Raw genomic sequence first — 25,548 nt, 5'->3', positions numbered from 1 at the left:
AATCACATTAACAATGAAATGTGAAATTTATGTCAAATCAAAATCAGCAAGGATTTACTAGGAGCAGCCAGCAAATGTCAGTGTCTTTCTGGCTCCAACATTACATGCCCACAACTCATTACCCGAACCCAAACATCTTCAGAATGTCAGGGGAAACCCAGTCATGGGGAGAATGTACGAACTCCTCACAGAGCAGCAAGAATTGAACCCTACCACGTCACCCGCAGACTGCGCAAAAGCTTAGTCTGCGCGAACGTACCGCCAAAATAAAACCAGTCCACCATTTTGAAAACTCTGCTTTAATTACAGTGATGTTACAACAGAAGATGGTGCAGTAAGGAAACGAAGCTGCTCCCAGCTTCATTTGCCACAAAAAAATTGCTTTGTTTAATATTTACAGTGCAAGGACTACAAGTTCCAGGCAAGTATACACTTGGGGCCTCTCATGTTAAATTACTTCCCATACACCATACAAAAAAAACATTACAAGACACTTTTACTAGCTGCACCTTCAACTGCATTAACAGAAACAAACCCACATAATTCCACAAGCCCCATGTAAATAAACACCTGACCTCCTTGTAATTCTGTTGATTGGCAGAGGCTGCACGACATGGTTGCCCGGCTTTGCGCTTGCATTCTGCTTCCCTGGGAGCAGTTGCAGCCACGACAAGCAACGTGCTCACACAAACTCCTTTAGAGACAGGAACATGTATAACCATGCTGGAAAACATCCTGCTCAGTTCACAGGCATGATTTTGTTACTAAATTTAACCAAAAAATTCAAAAGACATGATGTTGCCAAGGGGTGAACAATTCTGCTCCCCCTCTCAACAAGTTTGCAAATAATTTCAAAATATTTGGTGGGAAAAATAGCAGGTAAATTCTGCAGAATGCACACCAGGTGGTGGCTCTCAGTGGCGCTGAATTTTGGGAACGGTTATTGAGGGAGAAGGCGGAAAGCGGATGTTGATACCACTGGCCATTCTTGACAGGCTATCCTTTCCTTGCTACAGATATCTGTGAAATGTCATAAAAATACAATTTAGAAGTCATACTTCAACAAAATGAGCAACTTGTTGAAGCAAGAATTCAAATTTTCTTTTGGCTTTCGGCAACTGTGGGTCACTGTGTAGAACTGCAGTCTTGTACATCAGCCAGGGGCACCGCCTGCCATGAATCGTCGGACTATCGCATTCACCCTACTGCTTCTGCTGCATGGCCTCCTTCCTCGCTGCGTCCTGCAGGAGCTGTGTGTCAACTTCGTCAGCCGGGAGCTGCACATATCGCACCACGGAACCGCGGATGAAGCAGTTCTTCACAGAGAGCTGGAAAGGAGAATAATCCACATGAAGGAACAAGAACAGCTCCTGGCAACAATATCAGGTTTGCAAAGTGAGTGTTGGTCAAGCAACTTGTGTTTATTTCAACACATGTTTAATTTTACTCAGTGGCCACTCAGTACACCAGCTTGTTAACGCTAATGTCCAATTAGCCAATCATGTGGTAGCAACTTAAATGCATAAAAGCATGCAGACATGGTCAAGAAGTTCAGCTGTTATTCAGACTGATGATCAGAATGGGGAATGAATGTGATGCAAGTGACTTAGACCATGGAATGACCATTGGTGTTGGACGGCGCGGTCTGACAATAGGAATGCAGTGGTAACTCAAATAACCACGCATTACAACAGTAGCGTGCAGAAGAGCATCTCTGAATGCACAACATGAACCTTAAAGTGAATGGGCTACATCAGCAGAAGACCTCAAACATTGTGGCCCCTTTATTAGGTACAGTTTATTACTGAGTATATAGAGTATTTCTACAGTTTAATACTTGATTCACTGGAACATTTTTGTATTGCCCAAGTACAGTATTGTGGAATTCCACTGAAACATTGGAATTCTGCCTCCTCTTACTGAACCACTTTGTATCCAATTTTCCAAGAGCATTTGCTTTTTAAAAATATCAGCCTACTATTAAAAAATCCGCTATTTTTTTTTCCACACCCAGTCTGGTTTCTATGAAACACATGAATACATACATGGCAAATAAAGTTGATTCTTTATCCGATTATGATCAACACTCCTAATCGTGCTGCCTAACATTTAACATTGCCAAAATCTCTACAGGTATAATGATGAATTGGAAAGTCGATTAGAAATTAATTACTTAGCCATCCAAGTCCCTGAAGTGGCCAGTGAGTGTATATGCTCATTTGTGTGCTGCAAAAAGCATACTTTCCTGTCATTTACACCCTGGGTGGGAATGTCTAAAAAAACTTGCAAAGGATATTTCAATAGGGAACCAAGCATTCTGTGGACATCAAAGTGTTGGCAGAAGCACTCGCTCCAGTTGCATGCTCACCTGATTTCCATTTCCCACAAATATCTGTTTGCAAACCATCCCCAACTGCTTTACCCATTAGCAAAATAATGACCAGGAAACCATAGAAAGGACATAAATCCTGTCTTCTCACACCTGGGGAACTCTACAACTGCCCCCAAGCTTCTTTAGGAAGGGAAGCGGTCAACCAACGTCCAGGCCTTGCCCCCTTCTCACTTCCATTATCCAGCAGGATGCTCATGTCCCACTCCACCAAGTTCAGGAACAGTTATTAGCCTGCAACCATCAAACTCTTGAACAGGTATGGATAACTTCACTCATCATTACTCTGAACTTGTTCTATGACTTACAGACTCACTTTCAAGGACTCTACAAAAGAAAGATTAGCTTTATTTGTCACATGCACATTGAAATATCTAGTGAAATGCATTGCTTGCATCAACAACCACAGTCCAAGCAATTCGAGAAGCTTCCATCATTGACATAGCACCTGGAGGAAACTCACACAGCCACTGAAAGTACATGCAAACTCCTTTCAGACAGTGGGAATTAAACTCAGATTGCTGGCACTGTAAAGCTTTTCACTAACTAGGGGATCGGCTGTACTGGATTGGGTGTTGTGCAATGATCTGGAGGTGATAAGAAAGCTTAAGGTTAAGGAACCTTGGGGAACAGTGATCAAAATATGATTGAGTTCGCATTGAAACTTGAGAGGGAAAAAATAAAATCCGATGTGTCAGTATTTCAGTGGAATAAAGGAAATTACAATGTCATGAGAAGGGAACCAGCCGAAGTTGACTGGAAAGGGACATTTGCAGGAAGGACAGCAGAGCAGCAATGGCTGGAGTTTTTGCGAAAAATGAGGGAAGTGCAAAACAGATACATACCAAATAAGAAGTAACTTTGAAAGGAAAGAAGGACACTACCATGGCTGACAAGTGAAGTCACAGCCAAAGTAAAAGCAAAAGAGAGGGCTTACAAAGAAGCCAGAGCTACTGGGGAGATTTTAAAAACTTGCAGAAGGAAACTAAGACGGTCATTCGGAAGGAAAAAATGAATTATGTGAGGAAGCTGACAACTAATATCAAAGAAGATACTAAAAGCTTTTTTTTAAAAAAATTATATAAAGGGTAAAAGAGAGTTGAGGGTAGATGAAGGACCAATACAAAATGACGCTGGAGATACTGTAATGAGAGATGGCAGAGGAACTGAATGCATATTTTGCATCAGTCTTCACAATGGAAGACGTCTGCAGTATACCGGACATTCAAGAGTATCAGGAAAATGAAGTTTGTGCAGTGAAAATTATGACTAAGAAGGTGTTCAGGAAGCTTGATGGTCTGAAGATGGATAAATCTCCTGGACCCGATGGAATGCACCCTCGGGTTCTGAAGGAAGTAGATGGAGAGATTGCAGAAGCATTAACAAAGATCCTTTAAGAATCAATAGATTCTGACACTGTACCGGACAACTGGAAAATTGCAACTGTTACTCCACTATTTAAGAAGGGTGGGAGGCAGCAGAAAAGAAACTATAGACCTGTTAGCCTGACATCAGCGGTTGGGAAGTTGTTGGAATCGATTGTTAGGGATGAAATTAAGGAATACCCGGAGGCACATGACAAGAAAGGCCAAAGCCAGCAAGGTTTCCTGAAAGGAAAATCCTGCCTGACTAACCTACTGCAATTCTTTAAGGAAATTACAAGCAGGGTAGACAAAGGAGATGCAATGCACATGGTGTACTTGGATTTTCAGAAGGCCTTTGACAAGGTGCCACACGAGGCTGCTTGGCAAGGTAAAAGCACATGGAATTAGAGGGAAGTTACTAGTGTGAGTGGAACATTGGCTGGTCAGCAGAAAACAGAGAATGGGAATAAAGGGATCCTATTCTGGCAGGCTGCCGGTTACCAGTCAAGTTCCACGGGGGTGGGTGTTGGGACCGCTGCTTTTTATGATGTATGTCAATGATTTGGACTATGGGATTAATGGATTTGTGGCTAAATTTGCCAATGATACAAAGATAGGTGGAGGAGCGGATAGCACTGAGGAAACAGAGAACCTGCAGAAAGGCTTAGATAGTTCAGGGGAATGGGCAAAATGGCAAATGAAATACATGTTGGAAAGTGTAGGATCATGCATTCAAGTGAAAGAAATAAATGGTCAGACAATTATTTAGATGGGGAGAGAATTCAAAATGCAGAGATGCAGAGAGACTTGGGAGTCCTTGTGCAAGATACAGTGAAGGTTAACCTCCAGATTGAGTCGGTTGTGAAGAAGGCGAATGCAATGTTGCCATTCATTTCTAGAGGTACAGAATATAAGAGCAAGGATGTGATGTGATGATCGAATGGTGGAGCAGACCCAATGAGCTAAGTGGCTTACTCTTCAAGGGTTCATGGCTGTCAGAAATCTGATGGAGGGGAAGAAGCTGTTCCTCAAATGATGAGTGTGGGTCATCAGGCTCCTGTAACTCTTCCCTGATGGCAACAGTGAGAAGGTTATCCCAGATGTGAGGGCCCTTCTTGATAGACTATCATTAATAAGCAGCTTGGACTGGTGTACCCATTGCTTAGAGGGCTTCAACTTGGTCTGTATGCAAAAAATATAGATAAACGCATGTCCAGATTGTATTTACTGTGTGTATTATGACCAAAGTACAGTTTTGTACTTTTAAAACCTGCAGCTGTATCACAGGGAAAGGTATGAGTCAGAGCACTACAGCAAAAAAAAACAGGCCATTCAGCCCATCTTGTCTGTGCTGAACTATTATGCAGCCTAGTCTCTTCAACCTGCATCTGAACCCCTCCCATCCACGTACTTATCCAAACTTCTCTCAAATGTTCAAATTGATCCTGCATCCACCGGCAGCTCATTCCACACTCACATCACCCTGAGTGAATTCCTCCCTCCATATTGTACTGTCGTGGCCTGCATATCATGCTGACATGTTCCCTTAAACATTTCACCCGTAAGCTGTGGCTCCTAGTTCTCATCTCATGCAACTTCAGTGGAAAAAGCCTGCTTGCATTTACCCTCTCTATACCCCAGAATACACACACAGACACACACTCTTCCACCAAATCTACCTTCATTTTCCTATGGAGCAAATAAGTTCTAACCTATTCAACCTTTCCCTAGAACTCAGGCCCTCCAGTCCCAGCAAGATCCTTATAAATTTTCTCTGCACTCTTTCTGTCTTATTGATGTCTGGCTGTTGGAGGTGATGCAGCTTCTGGAGGCTGCCTTTGGGCAGACCCTAGATTACCATTACAAGATTCCCCAATATTTTGCAGTGCATGTGGCCTCTGATCAGTAGAGTACAGGTTTACCAGAACAAACACTGTTGGAGTATACAGGTTACAACACTCACCATGTGTGGATATTTCTCTGGGTCAGTGACACTGATATCTGTCAGTTTGATGTTCAGATACTGAAAGAGACAAGACAGCAAATCAACCTCTAACCATTCATTCTCCAATGAATTTTAGACTAGAGCCACACACCATTTATCTTGATAGGTCGATTGTAGTCGACCTGAGCTACTCAGACCTCCATCTAACCTTAGAAACACAGACCAGATTCTAGGAGCTTATGGGCATTGTTAGCCATGGTTGGCAGCTCATCAAGATGGAAAACCCTGATCTCAAACCTCCACTGCCTCACAGCTATACTCACTCACGGAGAAGGCTTCGAGAGTAAACCCTGCAGAAAAATCTGGAGCTGCAGTCCTATGTTGAGTTCAAGGATGGCTGGCAACTCCTGTGTTGTCACTGGTCGTAAAACTGTATCGGTCTCTGCTTTTCCTCTGGATTCATTAGCTGCATGGAGTGGGTGAGCCTACTATGTGGGGAATAGCTTGCTACCATATCGTACTGCCCAGGCCTGTGTATCAGGCAGACAGCTAGGACACAGCATCCATGGTCAACCCCGACCAACAGAAGGCATCAAGGGATGTTGCATATCTGCTTGACGGGTGATTTACTGCATACTATCTGGCCTCCTCAAGCAGATTAGGGACCCCTTCATCCAGCACATTTGCTCTGCCCTCTGTCACATACAGGATGCCCTACTGGCCACTCATTTTAATTCCACTTCCCATATCCACTCTGACATGTCCTCTACTGCCACAATGAGGCCAAATACAGGATGGAGGAACAGCTCATATTCCATCCAGATAGTCTCCAATCTGACAGCATGAACTTCTCTAACATCCAGCAATCACTCCCCTCTGACTCTCCTCCCCACCCCACTTATCCCCTTTGTTTTACCTCATTATGGTGGCCCTTTCACCCCTTCTCTTCCCACCCCACACCCTCTGCTTCCCTACCTCCTTCCCTTTATTCCATGGTAACTGTCCTCTCTCGGATTCCTTCTGCAACCCATCACCTCAGCTTCTCACATTGTTTATAACCCCCCCACCCCCCAAACCTACCGACCCATTCATTGACACACCCATTTCTTGCAGTTTGAGCTCCTCCTCCTCTCCACTTTTCCATTCAGCTTATAAGACCACAAGTCCATAAAGCACAAGCAGAATTAGGTCATTCAGCCACTGAGCCTGCTGTCATTCCACCATGGCTGATTTATTATACCCCTCACCCATTCTCCTGCCATTTCCCCATAACTTTTGATGCCCTAATTCATATATGTCAAACTCAAGGCCCGCGGGCCAAATCCGGCCCGCGGTGGAATTATCTTTGGTCCGCGAGATAATATCTAATTACTATTAAAGCTGGCCCCAGTAATCGAAGCGCCTATGGCGTATGATATGGCTAATGCTGAGTTTATTCAGGTACCAGGTTTTCAGGGTTTTTAGTGTTTATTCGGCAGTCTTGCTCGGCAGTGTTCTTCATAAGAAACGGAATTTGTAAAGTGAAACACTTTGTAGTTATAGCAGAGACTGAGACACATGAGAGCAGGCTGAAAAAACGGAGGCAACGAAAGCTGTGTTCGCACGCGTCCGACTGATCCGGCCCGCATGAAGCTGCATTTTGCTCAATCCGGCCCGTGACCTAAAATGAGTTTGACACCCCTGCCCTAATTAATCAAGTACTTCTCAACGGCCACCTTAAATATACCAAATTAACTGGCCAGCACAACTGTGTGACAATGAATTCCACACATTCACCACCCTCCAGCTTAAGTGGACATCCCCCATTTCTGAGGTTGTGCCCTTGGGCAGAGACACACTAAAGGAAACATCCTCTCCACATCCACTCTATGTAGGCCTTTCACTATTTAATAGGTTTCAATTAGATCCCTCTCCCCCCCACCCCCCACTCAACTCCATTCCTCTAAACCAGTGAGTACAGGCCCAGAGCTGTCAAATGTTTCTCATATGTTAACTCTACCATTCTTGTGATAATTCTTGTGCGCCTCCTCTGAATCCTCTCCAATGCCGGCACATCTTTCCTTAAAAAGGGCCCAGAACTGCTCACAATACTCCAGGGCAGTCTAACCAATGCTTATAAAGCCTCAGCATCACATCCTTCCTGTTATCATCCAGTCCTCCCTCTCAAAATAAAAAGCTGACATTGAAGTTGCCTTTCTTACTATTGACTCCACCTGCAAGTTAACCTTTAGGACACCCAAGACTCTCAAGTACCTCTGATTTTTGAATTTTCACCCCAAATAGTAAATAGCCTTTATTCCTTCTAGCAAAGTGCAAGTCCATGCACTTCCTTACACTATACTCCATCTACCACTTCTTTGCCCATTCCCCCAATCTGACCAAGTCCTTCTGCAGGCACCCTGCTTCTTTAACACTACTTGCCCCTACACCATCTTTATATCATTTGCAAACTTCGCCACAAAGTCATCAATTGCTTCATCAAAATTATTGACATATAATGTGAAAAGCTGTCCCAACACCATCCCCTGAAGACGACCACTAATCACCGGCACCCCACCAGAAAAGGCTCCCTTTACTCCCACTTTTTGCCTTCTTCCAGTCTTGTCCAGTACCTTTCCTGTAATACCATGAGCTCTTATCATCCATAATATTTTAAAGAGTGGAGTGACATTTACAATTTTCCAGTCACCAGAACCAGCCTCCACAAGCTCTTCAGTTACCTCTTTCAGAACCCTGAGGTGTGGTCCATCTGGTCCAGGTGACTTACAGTGGTGCTAGAAAGTTCGTAAACCCTGTAGAACTTTCCATTTCTGAATAAAAATGATCAGATCTTCACACAAATCCTAAATCTCGATAAAGAGAACTCAATCAAATAAATACAAAAACACGAAATGTATTCATTTGCTTATAGTGAAAACTGATCCAATATTACACCTATTTGTTGGAAGTAGTATGTGAACCTTTGCTTTCAGTAACTGGTATGAGCCCCTTACATAGCAATAATTTCAACCTAACGTTTCTGGTAACTGTTGATCAGTCCAGCGCATCAGCTTACAGGAATTTTAGGCCATTTCTCCTTACAAAATTGCTTCAACTCTGGGATGTTGGTGGGCTTCCTTGCATGAACTGCTTCTTTCAGGTCTTTACACAACATTTCTATAGGATTACAGTCAGGAATTTGACTTGGACATTCCAAAACATGAATTTTCTTCTTTTTAAACCTTTGGTGTTGATTTACTCTCACCTTTCGGATCATTGTCTTGTTGCATTATCCAGCTTCTATCAAGCTTCAAGTGATAAACTGCTAGCCCAACATTCCCCTGTAAAATGTCTTGATACAATTTTGAATTCATTGATCCTTCAGCAATTGTGAGCAGTCCAGGACCTGAGGCAGCAAACCAGCCCCAAACCATGATGCTCCTTCCACAATGCTTCACAGTTGGGTTGAAATTTTGGTGTTGGTGTGCAGTGCCCTTTTTCCACCAGACATAGTAATGTACATTTCTGACAAATACTTCAACTCTTGTCTCATCTGTCCACGGAACATTGTTCCAGGAGCATTATAAAACATCCAGGTCATCTTTTGCAAACTTGAGGTGTTCAGCAATGTTTTTTGTTTAAAGGAGGCAAGTGGTTTCCTCTATGGCATTTGTCCATGAACACCATTCTTGTTCGATGTTTTTGTTCACATGTCCACTTTAAGAGAGACTTTAGCAAGTTCTAGAGAATTCTGGTCTTTTGCTGTTACCCTTGGGTTCTTTTTCACCTCCTTCAGCATTGCACATTGTGCTCTTGGTGTGATCTTTACAGGATGCACAGTCATAGGGTGAGTAGCTACTGTACCGAGTTTCCTCCATTTGTAGACAATTTCTCTTACTGTGGACTGAACACTCAGATCTTTAGAAATGCTTTTGTAGCCTTTTCCAGCTTCATGCATCTCTACAATTCTTCCAAGGCCCTCTGAAAGTAATTTTGATTGAGGCATGGTGCAGATGAACAGATCTTTCTTGAGAAGAGCAGGCTTTGTCAGCGACTTAACAGTGTGTCCTTTTTTATATATAGGGCAGGGCACATCTACAACCCACACTTCCAATCTCATTTCCATGACTGGAACACCCAACTCCAAATAACTTTTGTAGAAGGCATTACACCAGAGGTTCACATACTTTCTCCAACAAATACATGTAATATTAAATTATTTTTTCTCAATAAATAAATGAACAAGTATAATGTTTGTGTTATTTATTTTATTAGGTTCTCTATCTAGTTTTAGCACTTGCACGACAGTCTGATCACATTTTATGTCATTTATGCAGAAACAGAAAACTGTAGAGTTCACAAACTTTCTAGCACCACTGTAGACTTTTCAGTTCCCCAAGCACCTTCTCACTCACTTCTACCCTCAACAATCTTGTATTTCTGGCTTTCTGCTTGTGTCTTCTACCATCAAGACTCAAGTTCGTACATCATTTCTTTGTCCCCTATTACTACCTCTCCAGCATCATTTTCAAGTGGTCCGATATCCACTCTCATCTCTTTTTTACATCTCTTTATACATCTAAAGCAATCATTGGGAACCCCTTTGCTATTATCAGCTAGCTTACCTTCATACTTCATCTTCTCTCTCCTTATGGCTTTTGTAGTTAATCCTCTGTTGGTTAAGTTACCCACTCCGCTACCTTCCCACTATTTTTTTGCACTATGTCCTGGCTTTTGCTTTTTATGCTGTCTGACTACCCTCATCAGCCACAGTTGCCTCGTCCTAACTGCAATTTTGCCCCATCATTTGCTGTCCTTCCTCAGACTCACTCCAGACTTCACCTAGTTGTGTGCCAACTGCCCAGTCCTCAGCCCCATCTGCCTGCCAAATCAGTTTAAACCCTCTCCAACAGCTCTACTCGCAAGGATATTGGTCCCCCTCACATTCAGGTGTAACCTACCCCTTCTGAACACTTCAGAAGTTCCCCAGAAGAGATCCTGGTGATGTAGAAATCAGAAACCCTGCCCCTCCTGCACCGATTCTTCAGCCGTGCATTCATCTGCTAAATCACCCTATTCTTACCCTCACTGGCACACAGTACACAGACAGCAATCCAGAGATGCCCTGCTTTTCAGCTTTCTGCTGAACTCCCTACATCCTCTCTTAAGGATCACCCTTTTCTAACCTATGTAGGCTTTTGCCCTCCCTCCCCACCTCCACTTCTTTGCTTTTAGGTTAGAGCACATTAACAGGCCATCATGGTACAAGTGCACACTATCCAATTACATCCACGTAACCAATTGACCTTCTAAACCATAGATCTTTGGAATGTGGAAGAAACCGGAGCACCCAGAGGAAACCCTTATGTCAGAATAGGAACAGGGATGGGGATAGGAATTAAAATGAAATTAAAATTAAAAGTGGAATTTCCCAGTAGTCAACCATTTTCATTCTTATCCCCACTCCAGTTCCAACGTGCCAGTCCATCAATGAGGCCACTCTCTGGCTGGAGGAGCAACACCTCACATTCTGAGTAACCTCCAACCTGATGGCGTGACTATCAATTTCAACATGCAGTAATTTTCATTTCTCCACCTCCCCACTCCGGTCTCTTACCTCTTCTTCTGACCCTATCACCTCCCTTTGGTGCCCCTCCACCTTCCTTTTCTCCCAAGATCCACTCTCCACTATCAGATCCCTCCTTCTCCCACCCTTTGCCCTTCCCATCTGCCTGGATTCACCCATAATCTTCCTGCTTCCCCTCCCACCTTTTCTTTCTGGGACCTTTCCCTTTGCTTTCCAATCCTGATTAAGGGTCTCGGCTTGAAACATCGACTACTCATTCATTTTCATAGACACTGCCTGACCTGCTGAGTTTCTCCAGCATGTTGTAGGTGTTGCTCTGGATTTCCAGCATCTGAAGAACCTTGTATTTAAGGAAATACCAATGCCCAAGATTGAAAAAGCCTCCCAAAAAAAAGAAAGCAGCAGTGTATCGAGCGTAGTCCATCACAGGAGTAGCCCTTCCCTACCATTGAGCACAACCACAAGGAGTGCTGTAGCAAGAAAGCAGCATCCATCAAGGACCCCCCACCATCTAGGCCATACTCCTTTCTTGCTGATGTCATTGGGAAGTCTTAGGTCCCACACAAGGTTCAGGAACAACTATTACCCTTCAATCATCACGCTCCTAAACCAGCATGGATAACTTCCATGCTGGATAACAGTCCTGACGAAGGGTCTCGGCCCAAAACGTCGACAGTGCTTCTCCCTATAGATGATGTCAGGTCTGCTGTGTTCCACCAGCATTTTGTGTGTGTTGTTTGAATTTCCAGCATCTGCAGATTTCCTCATGTTTGATGGATAACTTCACTCATCTCAACAAAGAACTTACACCTTGACTCTTTCAAGGACTCTACAATTCATGTTCTCGGTGCTATTTATTAGTTTTTTTTATTATTTGCACAGCTGGTCTTTTGTACATTGGCTTTGTCAGTCTTTGTTCTACCATGAGTGCCTGTTGAAAATGAATTTCAGGGTAGTACATGGTGACATATACCCATTTCAATAATCAATCTACTTTGACTTTGAATGAAGGCACCTCAAGAGAAGTAAACAGCTTGCAAGATTATTTCTCACTTTGTTTTATGCCTTGAGTCATTCTTAACAATTTTAACAGATTAATTTTAATATTCAGAAGTGAAATTCAGCAAAACGCACCTGGTCAACAGAGTGTAGAGTTCCGCAAATGCTGAAAATAAGGACAGAGTTGTATTAGAACCCGTTTTCTTTTCAAAATTAAAGGCACATTACCTTTTTACATATTCACACGTAATACACACTTCTCTCATATCCCTAGTTTGAAATGCATTATGAAGCTTCACAAACTGCTGAATGCATTGAACTAAGCTAATAGGCCCAGTAGTTCCAGTCTGAAAATTTGACAAATTTGAGTAAGGTTCTTTTGTTAGAACATGGGCAAGAAGATCATAAGACATTAGGAGCAGATTTAGCCATTTGGCCCAACAAGTCTGCCTCTGCCATTCCATCATGGCTGATTTAATATCCCTTAACTCCTTTTTCTTGCCTTCTCCCCATAACCTTTGACATCCTGCCTAATGAAAGTTCTTGATCAAACATTCTAATCAAAGTTCAAAGGAAAATACAGTATCAGAGTATATACGTGTCACCACATAAAACTGAGAGTATTGTTCTGCGGGCATACTTCAATCCTGTTTGCATTGACTGGTTTATGGATTTGCCAAGTATACCCACAGGAAAAGAACCTCAGGATTATATGTGGTGACATGTATGTAAATTTGATAATAAATGTTGATAATAAATCCGATAATAAATTTTACTTTGAACTTTGATCAAGAACATATCAATGTCTGCATAAATACACCGCACAACTTCCACAGCCATCTGTGGCAATGAATTCCACAGATTCACTACCTTTGACTAAAGAAATTCCTCATTAAAGGGACATCCTTGTATTCTGAGGCTGTGTCCCATGATCCTAGACTCCGCCATTCTAGGAAACATCAGCTCCATGTCTACTCTTTCTGAGCCTTTTGATATTGAATAATGTTCATTGAGATTCCTCCCTCAGTGTTCTGAACTCCAGCATGTATAGGCCCAGAGCTATACTCCAACCCTTTCACCACCAGGAGCATTCTTGTGAATCTCTGCTGGACCCTTTCCAACACCAGCACCACCTTTCTTTGATAAGGAGTCCAAAAATGGTCACTATAGTCTAAATGCAGTCTGAACAATGCCAATGAAATGTTGGTTCACCATCTTTCAGGGAGGTTTCTACTATCCTTTGTGAGGGATGATTCCTGACAATCCTGAACAGCTTGATTTAGGCCCACTTTCAGACAATCCCTCTCCAGAACCACACACAGCAGGTTGCCTCGCAACCTACCCAATCAATCAGATCTTTTAACCATCTTAAAAGACTTCAGATTTGATTAAACTTTAACCATTGACAGAGCTTCATGTTCCTAGGAGTCGTGGTCCAACTGCGTTGATGTCACAGCCAAGAAAACTCATCAGCTTCTCGGGCGGCTAAAGAAATTCAACATGCCACCATCGACTCTCACCAGTTTTCATTGCTTAGTATGGCAACTGATCTGCATGTGATCACAAGAAACCACAGATGGTATTGAACACAGCTCAGCACATCATGGAAACCAGCTATCTACCCCCCCACCCCCATATTGACTCTGTCTACACTCCTCGCTGCCTCAGTAAAGCAGCCAGCACAATCAAGGACTCCACCCACCCATCTCTCGTCTGCCTCTCCCATTGGGCAGAAGGTACATGCCTGGAAGCATGTAGCACCAAGCTCAGAAACAGCTTCTATTCCCCTGTTATCAGACACAATAAGACGAACTCTTGGCCTCACAATCCACCTCGTTATGATCTTACACTATCATTAACTTGCACTGCACTTTTTCTTATGTTTTATTCTGCAATATGATCGAATACTTATTCTACCTCAAAGATTTGATCTGTATGAACAGTACACAAGACAAGCTTTCAACTATTTCATATGACAATTATAAACCAATTCCAATACAAAAATAACCTCAGCTAGATACCATTTGCTTTTCACCATGTCCATCCCAAAAAAAAGCTCAGTTCAGAAAACAGATCCGACCATGCACCACCAGACTCCAGCATTTTATTTGTCTACCAGCATCGTGCTTTCTCTGAAACTGTCACCATACTCTGCAATGCTTTCCCTAGCTCAGTATGTATGGAATGATTAGTATGCATGGTATACAAAACATTGCATCTCAGTACACGAGACAATAATATTGAACTCTCAGAACTCCCTGAAAGCAGAAAGTGCTTAGCCATGATAACTTGGCTTTAAAAGTTGGAGAGACACAGGAAATATTTAAGAAAAACATCAAATCAGAGAAAGACAAGATGTATAAGGAGAAGTGAGACTAAAGACATTAGTAGGAATAGTCTGTATTCTGCTACAATCAGAGGCAAACCAAATGGTGCACTCACCTCAGATCATTCTTCAGTTCCACCACCACATCTTTCCCAACAAGGGATTTGAAAAATGAATAAAATAACTAAAACAAAAAAAAGATTAATAATGAGCCAAAGCACTCTTCAAAGGTGTTGAAAATTAGCAAAGTACAATTCATCCTGGGAATGTTTTGAGCTGCTGCTGGACTTGAAACTCAGTGAGAAGATAGTGGGTTGAGACCTGCTCCTCCCAGTTTACAGACACCTTATACATATGAACAGATTGACAATTTAGCTCAAGGATGGGCTGCTCTATTGTCAGGAGGTTGGACGTGGACAGAGCATTACACCAAAACCTTGATCTGAGACGGCTGTCCTCAAGAGAAACCAGGCAGTTTGGGTCTCCATTTCCTGGAACTTAGAAGAATGAAGGGTGAACTGAACCATACCAAGACAGCATGGTAGCGTAGTGGTTAGCAAAACAGTTTACAGGGTCAGGAAAGGAGACTCATTTCCCATCACAAGGAGTCTGTATGTTCTACTCATAACCGTATGTCCTTCTTCCATCATTTCAAAGAGGTACAGATTAGTAAGCTACAGTGCATGCTACACTGGAGCCACAAATACGGGGACACTTGTGGGATGACCCCATCACACAGTCATAGAGCACTACAGCACAAAAACAGGTACTTTGGCCCCACTAGTCCTTGCCAAACTGCTATTCTGCTTAATCCCATCAACCCGTAACTAGACCATAGGCCTCCATACCCATAGCTTGACGCTGATACAAAGATAGGTGGAGGGGTAGGTAGTGCTGAGGAAGCAATGCGACTGCAGCAGGACTTAGACAAATTGGAAAAATGAGCAAAAATATGGCAGGTGGAATATGGTGTTGGGAAATATGATAATGCATTTTGGTAAAAGGAACAATAGTGCGGACTATTATCTAAATGGGGAGAAAATTCAAACAGAAGTGCAAAGGGACTTGGGAGCCCTCATGCAAGACTCCAAGGTTAATTCAAGACTCCAAGGTTAATTCAGAGGCTGAGTCTGTGATAAAGAAGGCAAATTCAATGTTGGTATTTATTTCAACGGGAATAGAATATAAAAGCGAGATAATGCTGAAGCTTTATAAGACACTAGTCATGCCGCACTTGAGAGTATTGTCAACAGTTTCAGAATGCAGAGGAATCTCATTGAAACCTACCGAATGTTAAAGGGTCTAGATAGGACGGACGTGGAGAGGATGCTTCCTCTGGTGGGACTATCCAGAACCAGAGGGTGCAGCTTCAAAATTGAGGGGCAACCTTTTAGAACAGAACAAAGGAGAAACTTTAAGCCAAAGAGTGGAATACTCTGCCACAGACTGCAGTGAAGGCCAAGTTCATGGGTATATTTAAGTGTAAGTTGATAGATTCCTGATCGGTCAGGGAATCCTGGGATATGGTGAGAAGGCAGATATACGGGGTTGAATGGGATCCAGGATCAGCTATAATGAAATGGCAGAGCAGACTCAATGAGCTGAATGGCCTCATGTCTTGTATGCAGAATTTTTTAAAAATGCATGGCTTGCATCAACCACCACAGTCTGAGATGTGCTAGGACAGCCCGCAAATGTCTCCATGCTTGCGGGACCAACGCAGCACGCTGCAGCACTCTGTTGTTTTTGAATGTGGGAAGAAAGCAGAACATTCGGAGGAAACCCTCACAGTCACCAGAACATACAGCAACCGGAATTGAACCACCAGTTTACACCTACAGTAAACTACTTCAGTAAAATAGTAGATAATCAATTAGATAAAACCACTAGTGTACATAGGAGCACTGAATTGCGAAACGGCAGAGTGCTGCTGCAGGTAACACTGCCACCTTCAAGTTCCGCCAGCCCAGATTTGAAGCTGCCGTCCAGAGAAACATGAGAATTCACAAATTCTCCATTACGGAATGGGTTCCACTTGTGCTCCTGATTCCTGCTGAGGACATGCTGTCTGCTAGAGTCATTTAGATATGAACTGGCCATCCTGCTGCAAGTCATCCTGTAAGCTATGGTCTTGGCTATGTTTTTCCTCTTGCTGTAATACAACTCAACTCCACACATTTCACACTCCTAATGCACCACCATTGATGGTCACTTATCCTCCTGCAACCCCAGACACACCTTAGCACATATTCCTTTCACCCTTTCCACCCCTCTTCCTCCCCAAACTTCTCCACAACTTAAAACTACATAGTTTAGCCCCATGAGACAGAATTGGCTCATCAGGACTGCTCCTCCATCTCATTATGGCTAAGGTATTTTTCCCCAACACCATTCTCCTGCCTTCTTTGTAATCTTCGACGCCTCTACTAATCAAAAACCTGTCAACCTCCACTTTAAATACACCCGTGACTAGGTCTCCACAACAGTCTGTGGCACAAATTCCACAGTTCACCAGTGTCTAGCTAAAGAAATATCTCATCTCTGTTCGAAAGGGAGGTCCTTCTATTCTGAGGCTGTGCCCTCTAGTCCTACTATTGGAAATATCCTCTCTACATCCACCCTTTTTCGTTCTTCTAAACAGCAGTGAGTGCGGGCCCAGAGCTACCAAATATTCCTCATACGTTAAGTCTTTGATTTCTGGGATATTCTCATGAACCTCTGGACCATCTCCAATACCAGCACATCCTCTCTTAGATAAACGATCCAAACCTGCTCCCAACAGTCCAAACACAGTTTGACCAATGACTTAGAAAGCCTCAGCATTACACCCTGGCTTCTACATTCCAGTCCTCTCAGAATGAATGCTGTGACTCCAGTGTTTGTTGAGAGCTACATTCTGGATATTTGCATAGGATCATTCATATCCATTTGAATAAACACATTACAGAGTCTTTCATCCAAAACATTAGCCTTGCTTCTCTCTCCACTAATGGTGCCTGACTCAAGTACTTGATACATTTTCAGATGGAATGGCTAGGGTAGGAGACTGACGAAATGCATTCACAAGACAAGTTAAAAGGAAAATTAAAGTGGGATAACTAGTATTGACTTGAGCATTGGCGTGGACCAATAATGACACACAAGTACTTTTTTTTGCCTTTTGAATTGTTTTCAATGCAAGCAGAGCTACAAACTTGGAGTAATGCATTCAATTTTAGTCACCCTATTACAGGAGGATGTAGAGACTATGGAGGATGTTTAGAAGACCTGGACGAGGCCTGGATTAGCAGGCAGGTACTACAAGGAGAAGTTTAACAAACCTCAGTCATTTTTGTTGGAGAAACAGAGAATTAGGCGAGTCCCGACAATATAAGTTTATGAGATTTTGAAAGGCAAAGTAGACAGCTGGTATCCATTCCCCAAGGTAGAAACTGGATTGAAAGTGGCCGAGGGGTGGGGGACAAGTTCAAAGGAAATATACGGGGCTAGTCTCATCCCACCCCCAAAACACAAAGTGGTTTGTGCCTGAAATGCGCTGCCTGGGGTGCTTGTGGAGGCAAATACAACCTAAGTATTTACGAGGCTCTTAGAGGTACATGGATGTGCCGAAAATGGAGGGACATGGACATTGTGCAAACAGAAATTATCAATTAGTTACAGTTAAATACTAATTTAACTAGTTCGACTCAACATCGTGGGCTGAAGGGCCAGCTCCTGTATTATACTGTGCAGAGTGGAATATGAAGCACTGCAGAGCAACTTTTGCATTAATCGGCTGCGAGGCAAGAGCCCGGGCCTGCAGGAAAGTCCGAGGCTCCAGAGAGGCCTTCCCCACGAAGGTGAAGGTGACTGGCCCCTTCTGGGTGCGTCCGACCCTCCCCCAGCCCCTGGGACTTTAGCTGTGAACAAAGCCCGGGATCAGAAGCCCCCCCAGTCACTCACCATGACGGCTCCCGGCTCCTGATTCAAACTCCAAGTGATTGACGCTCCACTCGCCCGGGTAAATGCGTTCTCGCGAGAACTTATCAAGATTCCCCGCCCCGCCCCGTTTGATTGACAGCAGTCACGTGGCTACCCTCACTCTCCCTATACCTTTCCCTCTCCCTTTCCCTCTCTCCCTCCCTCCCTCTCCCTTCCTCTCCATCTCTCTCTTACCCCCCCCCTCTCTCTCTCGCCCCCCTCCCCTCCCCCCAGGTAACTTTGAAGATAAAAGTTTTGCATGCGATCCATACAGATTTCAAAATCAGAATCAGGTTTATTATCACCGGCATATGTCGTGAAATTTGTTAACTCAGCACATCGATACATCAAGGTGGTGCAAGGGAAACAATAAAAGAATGTAATCATGTGTTGTAACAATAAAAGAATGTAAGAATGTGTTGGTGTGCAGAGAATGTGTAGGGCAGGCAGGCAGGCAGGCAGGCAATAAGGTAAAATGCCATAACGGGGGAGAATGCAAGGACCAGATGCTTGCTATCGTACAAGGGGATTCTGTAGACTCGGCACGTCACCGAAAACATTGACAAAGCTTCCACAGATGCACAGTGGAGATTGATTGCATCACGGCTTGGAATGGAAACACCAATGCCGAACAAAAAAGACTACCGAAAAAGGCGGACATGGCCCAGTTCTATTACAGGCAATGCCCTCCCCACCATTGAGTATATTTACATGAAGCGCTGCCACAGGAAAGCAGCTTCTGTCGTCAGACACTCGCCCCACCACCTCCTCCATCCAGGCCATGCTGTCTTCTTGCTCTATCATTGGGCCCACATCACCGGGTTCAGAAACAACCCTCAGCCTGGATAACTGCACTCACCACAACTCTGAGCTGATTCTACCACCTGCAGACTCACTTTCAAGGACTGTACAACTCGTGTTCCTTTATTATTTGCTCAGTTTGTCTTCTGCACATTGAAGTTTATTTCTGTAGATTCTATCGTACTTATTTATTTTTCATGTAAATGCCCGATAGTATATAGTAACATGTACATACTTTGTTAATAAATTTGCTTTGAAGGGAACCATCGAATAGATTTGTAACAGCAGGATAGAAACTGTCCCTGAGCATGATGGTACATTATTTCAGCTTGGTACCTATTATAAGCAGCATTGAGGCCTGTTATTCTTAAGTAAAATATAAATTATACACAACATTTACAAGAAAGATCACAAATACTCCTGATGCTGAGTTTCAACTGGAAACATTTGAAGCATCGACTCTTCTTTTCCTCCCACAGACGCTGATCGACCAGTTGAGTTCCTCCAGCAGCTAAGTTATTGCTCCAGATTCTGGTGTCTCTGGGCTGGTAGAACTCACTGGGCCAGGCCGTCACTACTGGGGGGAAATGGTCAATAGACATGTGGGATCCAGACCGCAGATCGGAATGGCCAGGGGGCTGCCAGACCTGCTGGAGATGTCAGATATTTCGGAGACACGGGAGATTGCAGAGCTGGGATCGACAGCAACCCAAAAGGCACTTGGGAACTCAGCGGGTCGGACAGGCACAGTGGCTCAGCTAGTAGAGCTTTTACATCACAGCTCACTACAACCCGTGTTCGATCCTGACCTCTGTGGTGTTGTTTGTGGGTCCATCTCCCTGTGGCTTGTCCCAGCACCTCCATTTTCCTCTTGAGCTCTAGATAGGTGCCAGTTGGTAGATTAGTTGGAGAAGGAACAAAGAATCGGGTTCTTCCGTTATTGGAGAGCGAGGGGCCAGGATTGGTGATGAAGCTTCTCAATTACTGTAGTGGTGAGCCACACCAGGGGCCCACATGGCCACATGAGCAGCAGCTCATGAAATGTAATGGAACAGTACTGAAAGCATTGACTATGTATGAATGAATGAAAAGATATGGCACTGTTTATTATTCTAAATAATTTTTATTATGAATAAAGTTTATTCTGATAATTTTTAAAAAGTCGGCAGATTAATGGGTCACTATAAATTTCCGCTATAGCCAGGGCAGGTGGTGTAGTGGCATCAGCACTGGACTTTGAGGTGAATGGTCCCAAGTTCGAACCTGGCCTGCCCCTTGCACACTTTCCAGCCATGCTGGGGCGAGCGTTGAGGTAGCAACTCTGCCTTATAAAATCCGAGAGAGTTGAGGTGAAGTGGGAAGAATAACATGGAATAAGCAGAGGAATAGTGTAGCTGGTTCCCCCTTAGGCAACACTGTCTCTGGACTAAAGGACCTGTTCCTATGCTGTGGGACATGGACTCTACACGGACTAGAGAAAGCTATTGTAATGTAATGGCAAATTAGCAAGGGGCTCCCCACCCCCAGTAAATTTACATAGTAGCCGTCAGACAGAAAGACGGAGACATATATGAACATGGTAGGGCAACTGCCCTGCTCAAGACTGCAAGAAACTGCAGAGAGTTGTGGACACAACCCAACACATCACAGAACCTAAACTCTGCTCCATGGACTCAGTCTAGATCTGCCAAAGTGAATAAACGAACATAATCAAAACCCCACCCTCCTCGGTCATTTTGTCCTCTCCCTGTTCATTGTGCAGAAGAGCCTGAAAGCATATGCCACATATGCCACCAGGTGCAAAGACAGTTTCTATTCAATTCAATAGTCTCCTAGTATGATAAGACAGATTTTAACATCACAATCTGTTTTGTTATGCTTTGTGTGTCCGCCTGCACTGCATGTTCTTGGTAACTGTATATGGATTTTAGCAAGGCATTTGAAAAGGTAACTCATGTAAGGATTATTGAGAAAGTAAGGAAGCATAGGATACAAGGGAACATTGATTTGTGGATCCAGAACTGGCTTGCCTACAGAAGGCAAAGACTGGTTGTAAATGGGTCATATTCTGCATGGAGGTCGGTGTCCAGTGGGTGCCTCAGGAAGGTTGTGAAAACCATAGAAAGAGTGCTGAGGAGATTTACAAGGATGTTGCCTGGATTGGGGAGCATGCATTATGAGAATAAGTTGAGAGAACTCGGCCTTTTCTCCTTGGAGCGATGGAGGATGAGAGGTGTATAAGATGATGAGAGGCATTGATCGTGTGGACAGTCAGATGCTTGTTTCCCAGGGCTGAAATGACTAACACGAGAGGGCACACTGCCGCCTTGTGGTGAGGGTGGAAACGGGACAGGCTGTTGATTACCAATCAAAAGTTTGGCCACAACTGGAGAGAACTTAGAAATCGAGGTGATTCCTCTTTGGACGGAGTCACACATTCAATCAACCTTCTCGGATGTTGGCCCAGCTGCGGTATTTTTCTGGCATGCCTTGATGATAGAGCTTCCTTATAACTGGGCTCCATATCTTCTGAAGCTCCTTCAACTGGTACTGAAATTCTTCCTTCTCTGCCATCTGATTGTCTTCCAACCAGGAGATGGTGTGATTCCACTTTTTGGTAGCTTTGTTCTTCTCTTCCTCGCTGATCTTGCCCCTCAGCTTCTCACCATCCACTGAGCATTTGATGTGGAAAGTGTAGCACTCGAGGGAGTTCTTGCTGCCAATCCGTTCACGTTGCTGCTTGTCTTTGGCTTTATATTTTTCGGCCTCTGGCACCATCCTGTCAATTTCCACCTTACTCAGCCTGCCCTTGTCATTGGTGATGGTGATCTTGTTTGTTTTCCCAGTGCTCTTGTCGACAGCAGAGACATTGAGGATGCCATTGGCGTCAATATCGAAGGTCACCTCAATCTGGGGTACGCCACGAGGAGCGGGAGGGATGCCACTCAACTCAAACTTGCCCAGAAGGTTGTTGTCCTTGGTCATGGCTCTCTCACCTTCATACACCTGAATAAGGACACCAGGCTGGTTATCAGAGTAGGTGCTGAAGATCTGAGTCTGCTTGGTGGGGATGGTGGTGTTCCGCTTGATAAGGGTGGTCATGACTCCACCTGCCGTCTCCAGCCCCAATGACAGAGCAGCAACATCCAGGAGTAGCAGATCCTGAACATTCTCCGACTTGTCCCCCATCAGAATGGCCGCCTGGACAGCTGCCCCATAGGCCACGGCCTCATCAGGGTTGATGCTCTTGTTCAGCTCCCTACCGTTGAAGAAATCTTGCAGCAGCTTCTGGATCTTGGGGATGCGGGTCGAGCCTCCGACCAGGACAATCTCATGGATCTGGGATTTGTCCAGCTTGGCATCTCTCAGGGCTTTCTCCACTGGCGCCAGAGTGCCCCTGAACAGGTCAGAGTTCAGCTCCTCAAACCGAGCCCTGGTGATTGAGGTGTAGAAATCAACACCCTCAAACAGAGAGTCAATCTCAATACTGGCTTGGGTGCTGGAAGACAGGGTTCTCTTTGCTCTCTCGCAGGCCGTCCGCAGCCTCCTCACCGCTCTCTTGTTCTGGCTGATGTCCTTCTTGTATTTCCGCTTGAACTCCTCAATGAAGTGATTGACCATGCAGTTGTCAAAGTCCTCTCCTCCCAGGTGGGTATCACCAGCTGTCGATTTCACTTCAAAGATACCGTCATCAATGGAGAGAATGGAGACATCGAAGGTGCCACCACCCAGGTCAAAGATGAGAACATTACGCTCCCCTTTGCCTTTCTTGTCCAGGCCATAGGCAATGGCAGCTGCTGTTGGTTCATTGATGACACGCAGGACATTGAGACCAGCTATCACACCAGCATCTTTGGTTGCCTGGCGCTGGGAGTCATTGAAGTAAGCAAGAACGGTAATGACAGCGTTGGTGACATTGTAGCCGAGGTAAGCCTCAGCAATCTCCTTCATCTTGGTCAGCACCATGAAGGAGATTTCCTCCGGGTAAAAGGTCTTGTTCTCCCCCTTGTACTCCACCTTCACTTTGGGCTTCCCTCCGTCACTCACCACCTGGAAGGGCCAGTGCTTCATGTCAGACTGCACCGTCGGGTCATCAAACCTCCTCCCGATGAGCCGCTTGGCATCAAAGATGGTGTTGGCCGGGTTCATTGCCACTTGGTTCTTGGCCGCATCGCCGATGAGCCTCTCGGTGTTGTTGAAGGCCACATAGCTGGGGGTGGTGTGGTTACCCTGGTCGTTGGCGATGATCTCCACCTTGTCATGCTAGAATGCCCCGACACGGGAGTAGGTGGTGCCCAGGTCGATGCTAAAGGCTGTTCTCTTACTCGCCATTCTCACAGCGCCTCTTTTACTGTCCGTAGCACAGCCTCAACTCCTTGCTTGTCTTTGCTCCCTCTACAGTACCTTTGCTCCTCAGCCTCTTATTTACAGGTTGCGTCTGGACCAGAACTCGCACACCTGATTGACTATCGAGCGGTCCAGTAATCAGTGCCCAAAATACGCTTTGGCCAATGACGTTCTGTGTCAGCGGAGTGGGGCGGCAGCATTATATGTCAGTGTATTCCGTCATTTGGCACAAACCTGTGTCTTTTGTTGATGATGTAAATCCCTCAAGGAATCTTGGTGTCAAACTTGTCTTGGATGGCACGAGTTCAAACTGAGATTTGAAACCTACCTGAAGCCGACAAGTTTCTACATTTATTTGCCACCGCTACTTGTCTGTTGTTAAAAATAAGCCTAGGGCTGGCAATGGATCATTGTGTTTGCACCATTATTGCGATATGTTGACGTCTGTCTGGCTTTGCGTTGTCACAGTGCCAATAGTATTTACTTTAGTGTTTCTGGACCGCAAAGAGTAAAAGTTTTAGACTGAATAAAACATATGTTAACGACACCTAAAAAAGGAGAGCTGCTGTATGGTGGCCCAATCACCTGTTCCCAATCTGAATCCTGAAGTAACTGGCACAGGAGAAGGTCACGCAGTTCCTGAAACCTCGCTGCCTTTCCATATCAATTCCACTTTCCAGTTTCAACTCCAATTCCTGGATTACACTGTATTCCAAAATCAGAATCAGAATCAGGTTTGTCATCACTGGCACATGCCGTGAAAGTCGTTTTGTGGCAGCAATGCATTATAATTTTTAGAAACTATAAATTACAGTAAGAAATATCTATATAAATTAATAGTGAGTTCATTGTCCATTCAGAAATCTGATGGCTGAGGGAATATGCTCGTCTGCGAAACATTGAGTGTGTGTCTTCAGGCTCCTGTAACTCCTCCTTGATGGTCGTAATGAGAAGAGGGCATGTTTTGGGTGGTCGGGGTCCTTAATGATAGACGCTGTGTTCCTGAGGTATTGCCCTGGATGCTGGGGGCACTCGTGCCCATGATGGAGCGAGCTGAGTTTACAACTTCCTGCAGTTTCTTTTCTGCTCCTGTGCCAGATGGCGAAGTTATAAATCAGATTAAATCAATTGTACCCGTGCTTTTAGTCCACACAACAACTGAACACCCACCCTGCTTCTGGAGTAGAAAATTCCATATATTGGCATTGGTCTAAGCAAAGTACTGGCTCCTGATCTCACCCCTAAAAGTCCTATCCCCATTTCCCTAGCCATGCTCGTACTAACATGAAGGGCACAATTTAAAGGTGCTTGGAAGTAGGTGTAAGGGGGGGAAATAGAGAGCTATGCAGCAGAGAAACTCTAGGCAGTTTCCAGACTAGGTTACATGGTCGACACAACATTGTGGGCCGAAGGGCCTGTAATGGGCTGTAGATTTCTATGTTCTATGCACCAGATGCTAAAGCCAAGAAAATCAACATTCTTCTTTTTGGCATCTTCAGAATTATACAACTTTAAACTAAGCAGGTCAGGCAACATCTATGGAAAAGAGTAAACTGTCGACAATTCGGTAGGGCTAAGACACTTCTTCAGGAAAGGAAGGGGGAAGATGCCTGAATTAAAAGGTGGGGAGGGGGGAAGAGGAAAGCAGCTAGCTGGAAGATGATAGGTGAAGCCAGGTGGACAGGAAGGTCAAGGGCAGGAGAAGAAGGAATCTGATAGGAGAGTGGACAATGGTAGAAAGGGAAGGAGGAGTGGACACAGGGGGAAGTAATAGGCAGGTGAGAAGTGAAAGGTCAGTGTGGGGAATAGAGGAGGGTGTGGAATTTGCTCACCAGAAGGAGAAATCGATGT

General features: G+C 44.4%; 1 protein-coding gene and 1 pseudogene across 1 annotated transcript; both read right to left on the bottom strand.

Moving 5' to 3' along the window:
• Nucleotides 1-283: 283 nt before the first annotated feature.
• On the bottom strand, nt 284-18,637 carry smx5. The gene is made up of 5 exons (XM_073031614.1): nt 18,532-18,637; nt 14,706-14,773; nt 12,399-12,429; nt 5,717-5,776; nt 284-1,328 (listed from the first exon to the last, which is right to left on the bottom strand). Exons 1-5 carry the CDS (start codon nt 18,532-18,534, stop codon nt 1,203-1,205), a joined length of 288 nt encoding a protein of 95 aa, XP_072887715.1. The 5' UTR covers nt 18,535-18,637; the 3' UTR covers nt 284-1,202.
• Nucleotides 18,638-21,792: 3,155 nt separating this feature from the next.
• LOC140721291 (heat shock cognate 71 kDa protein-like) lies at nt 21,793-23,682 on the bottom strand (annotated as a pseudogene).
• Between the last annotated feature and the right edge of the window lie 1,866 nt (nt 23,683-25,548).

This window comes from Hemitrygon akajei, chromosome 2 (assembly GCF_048418815.1).
Source record: "Hemitrygon akajei chromosome 2, sHemAka1.3, whole genome shotgun sequence".
Taxonomy (NCBI): Eukaryota; Metazoa; Chordata; class Chondrichthyes; order Myliobatiformes; family Dasyatidae; genus Hemitrygon; species Hemitrygon akajei.
The sequence above is the reverse complement of the archived record's forward strand: the minus strand, read 5'-3'. Positions and strand labels throughout refer to the sequence as shown.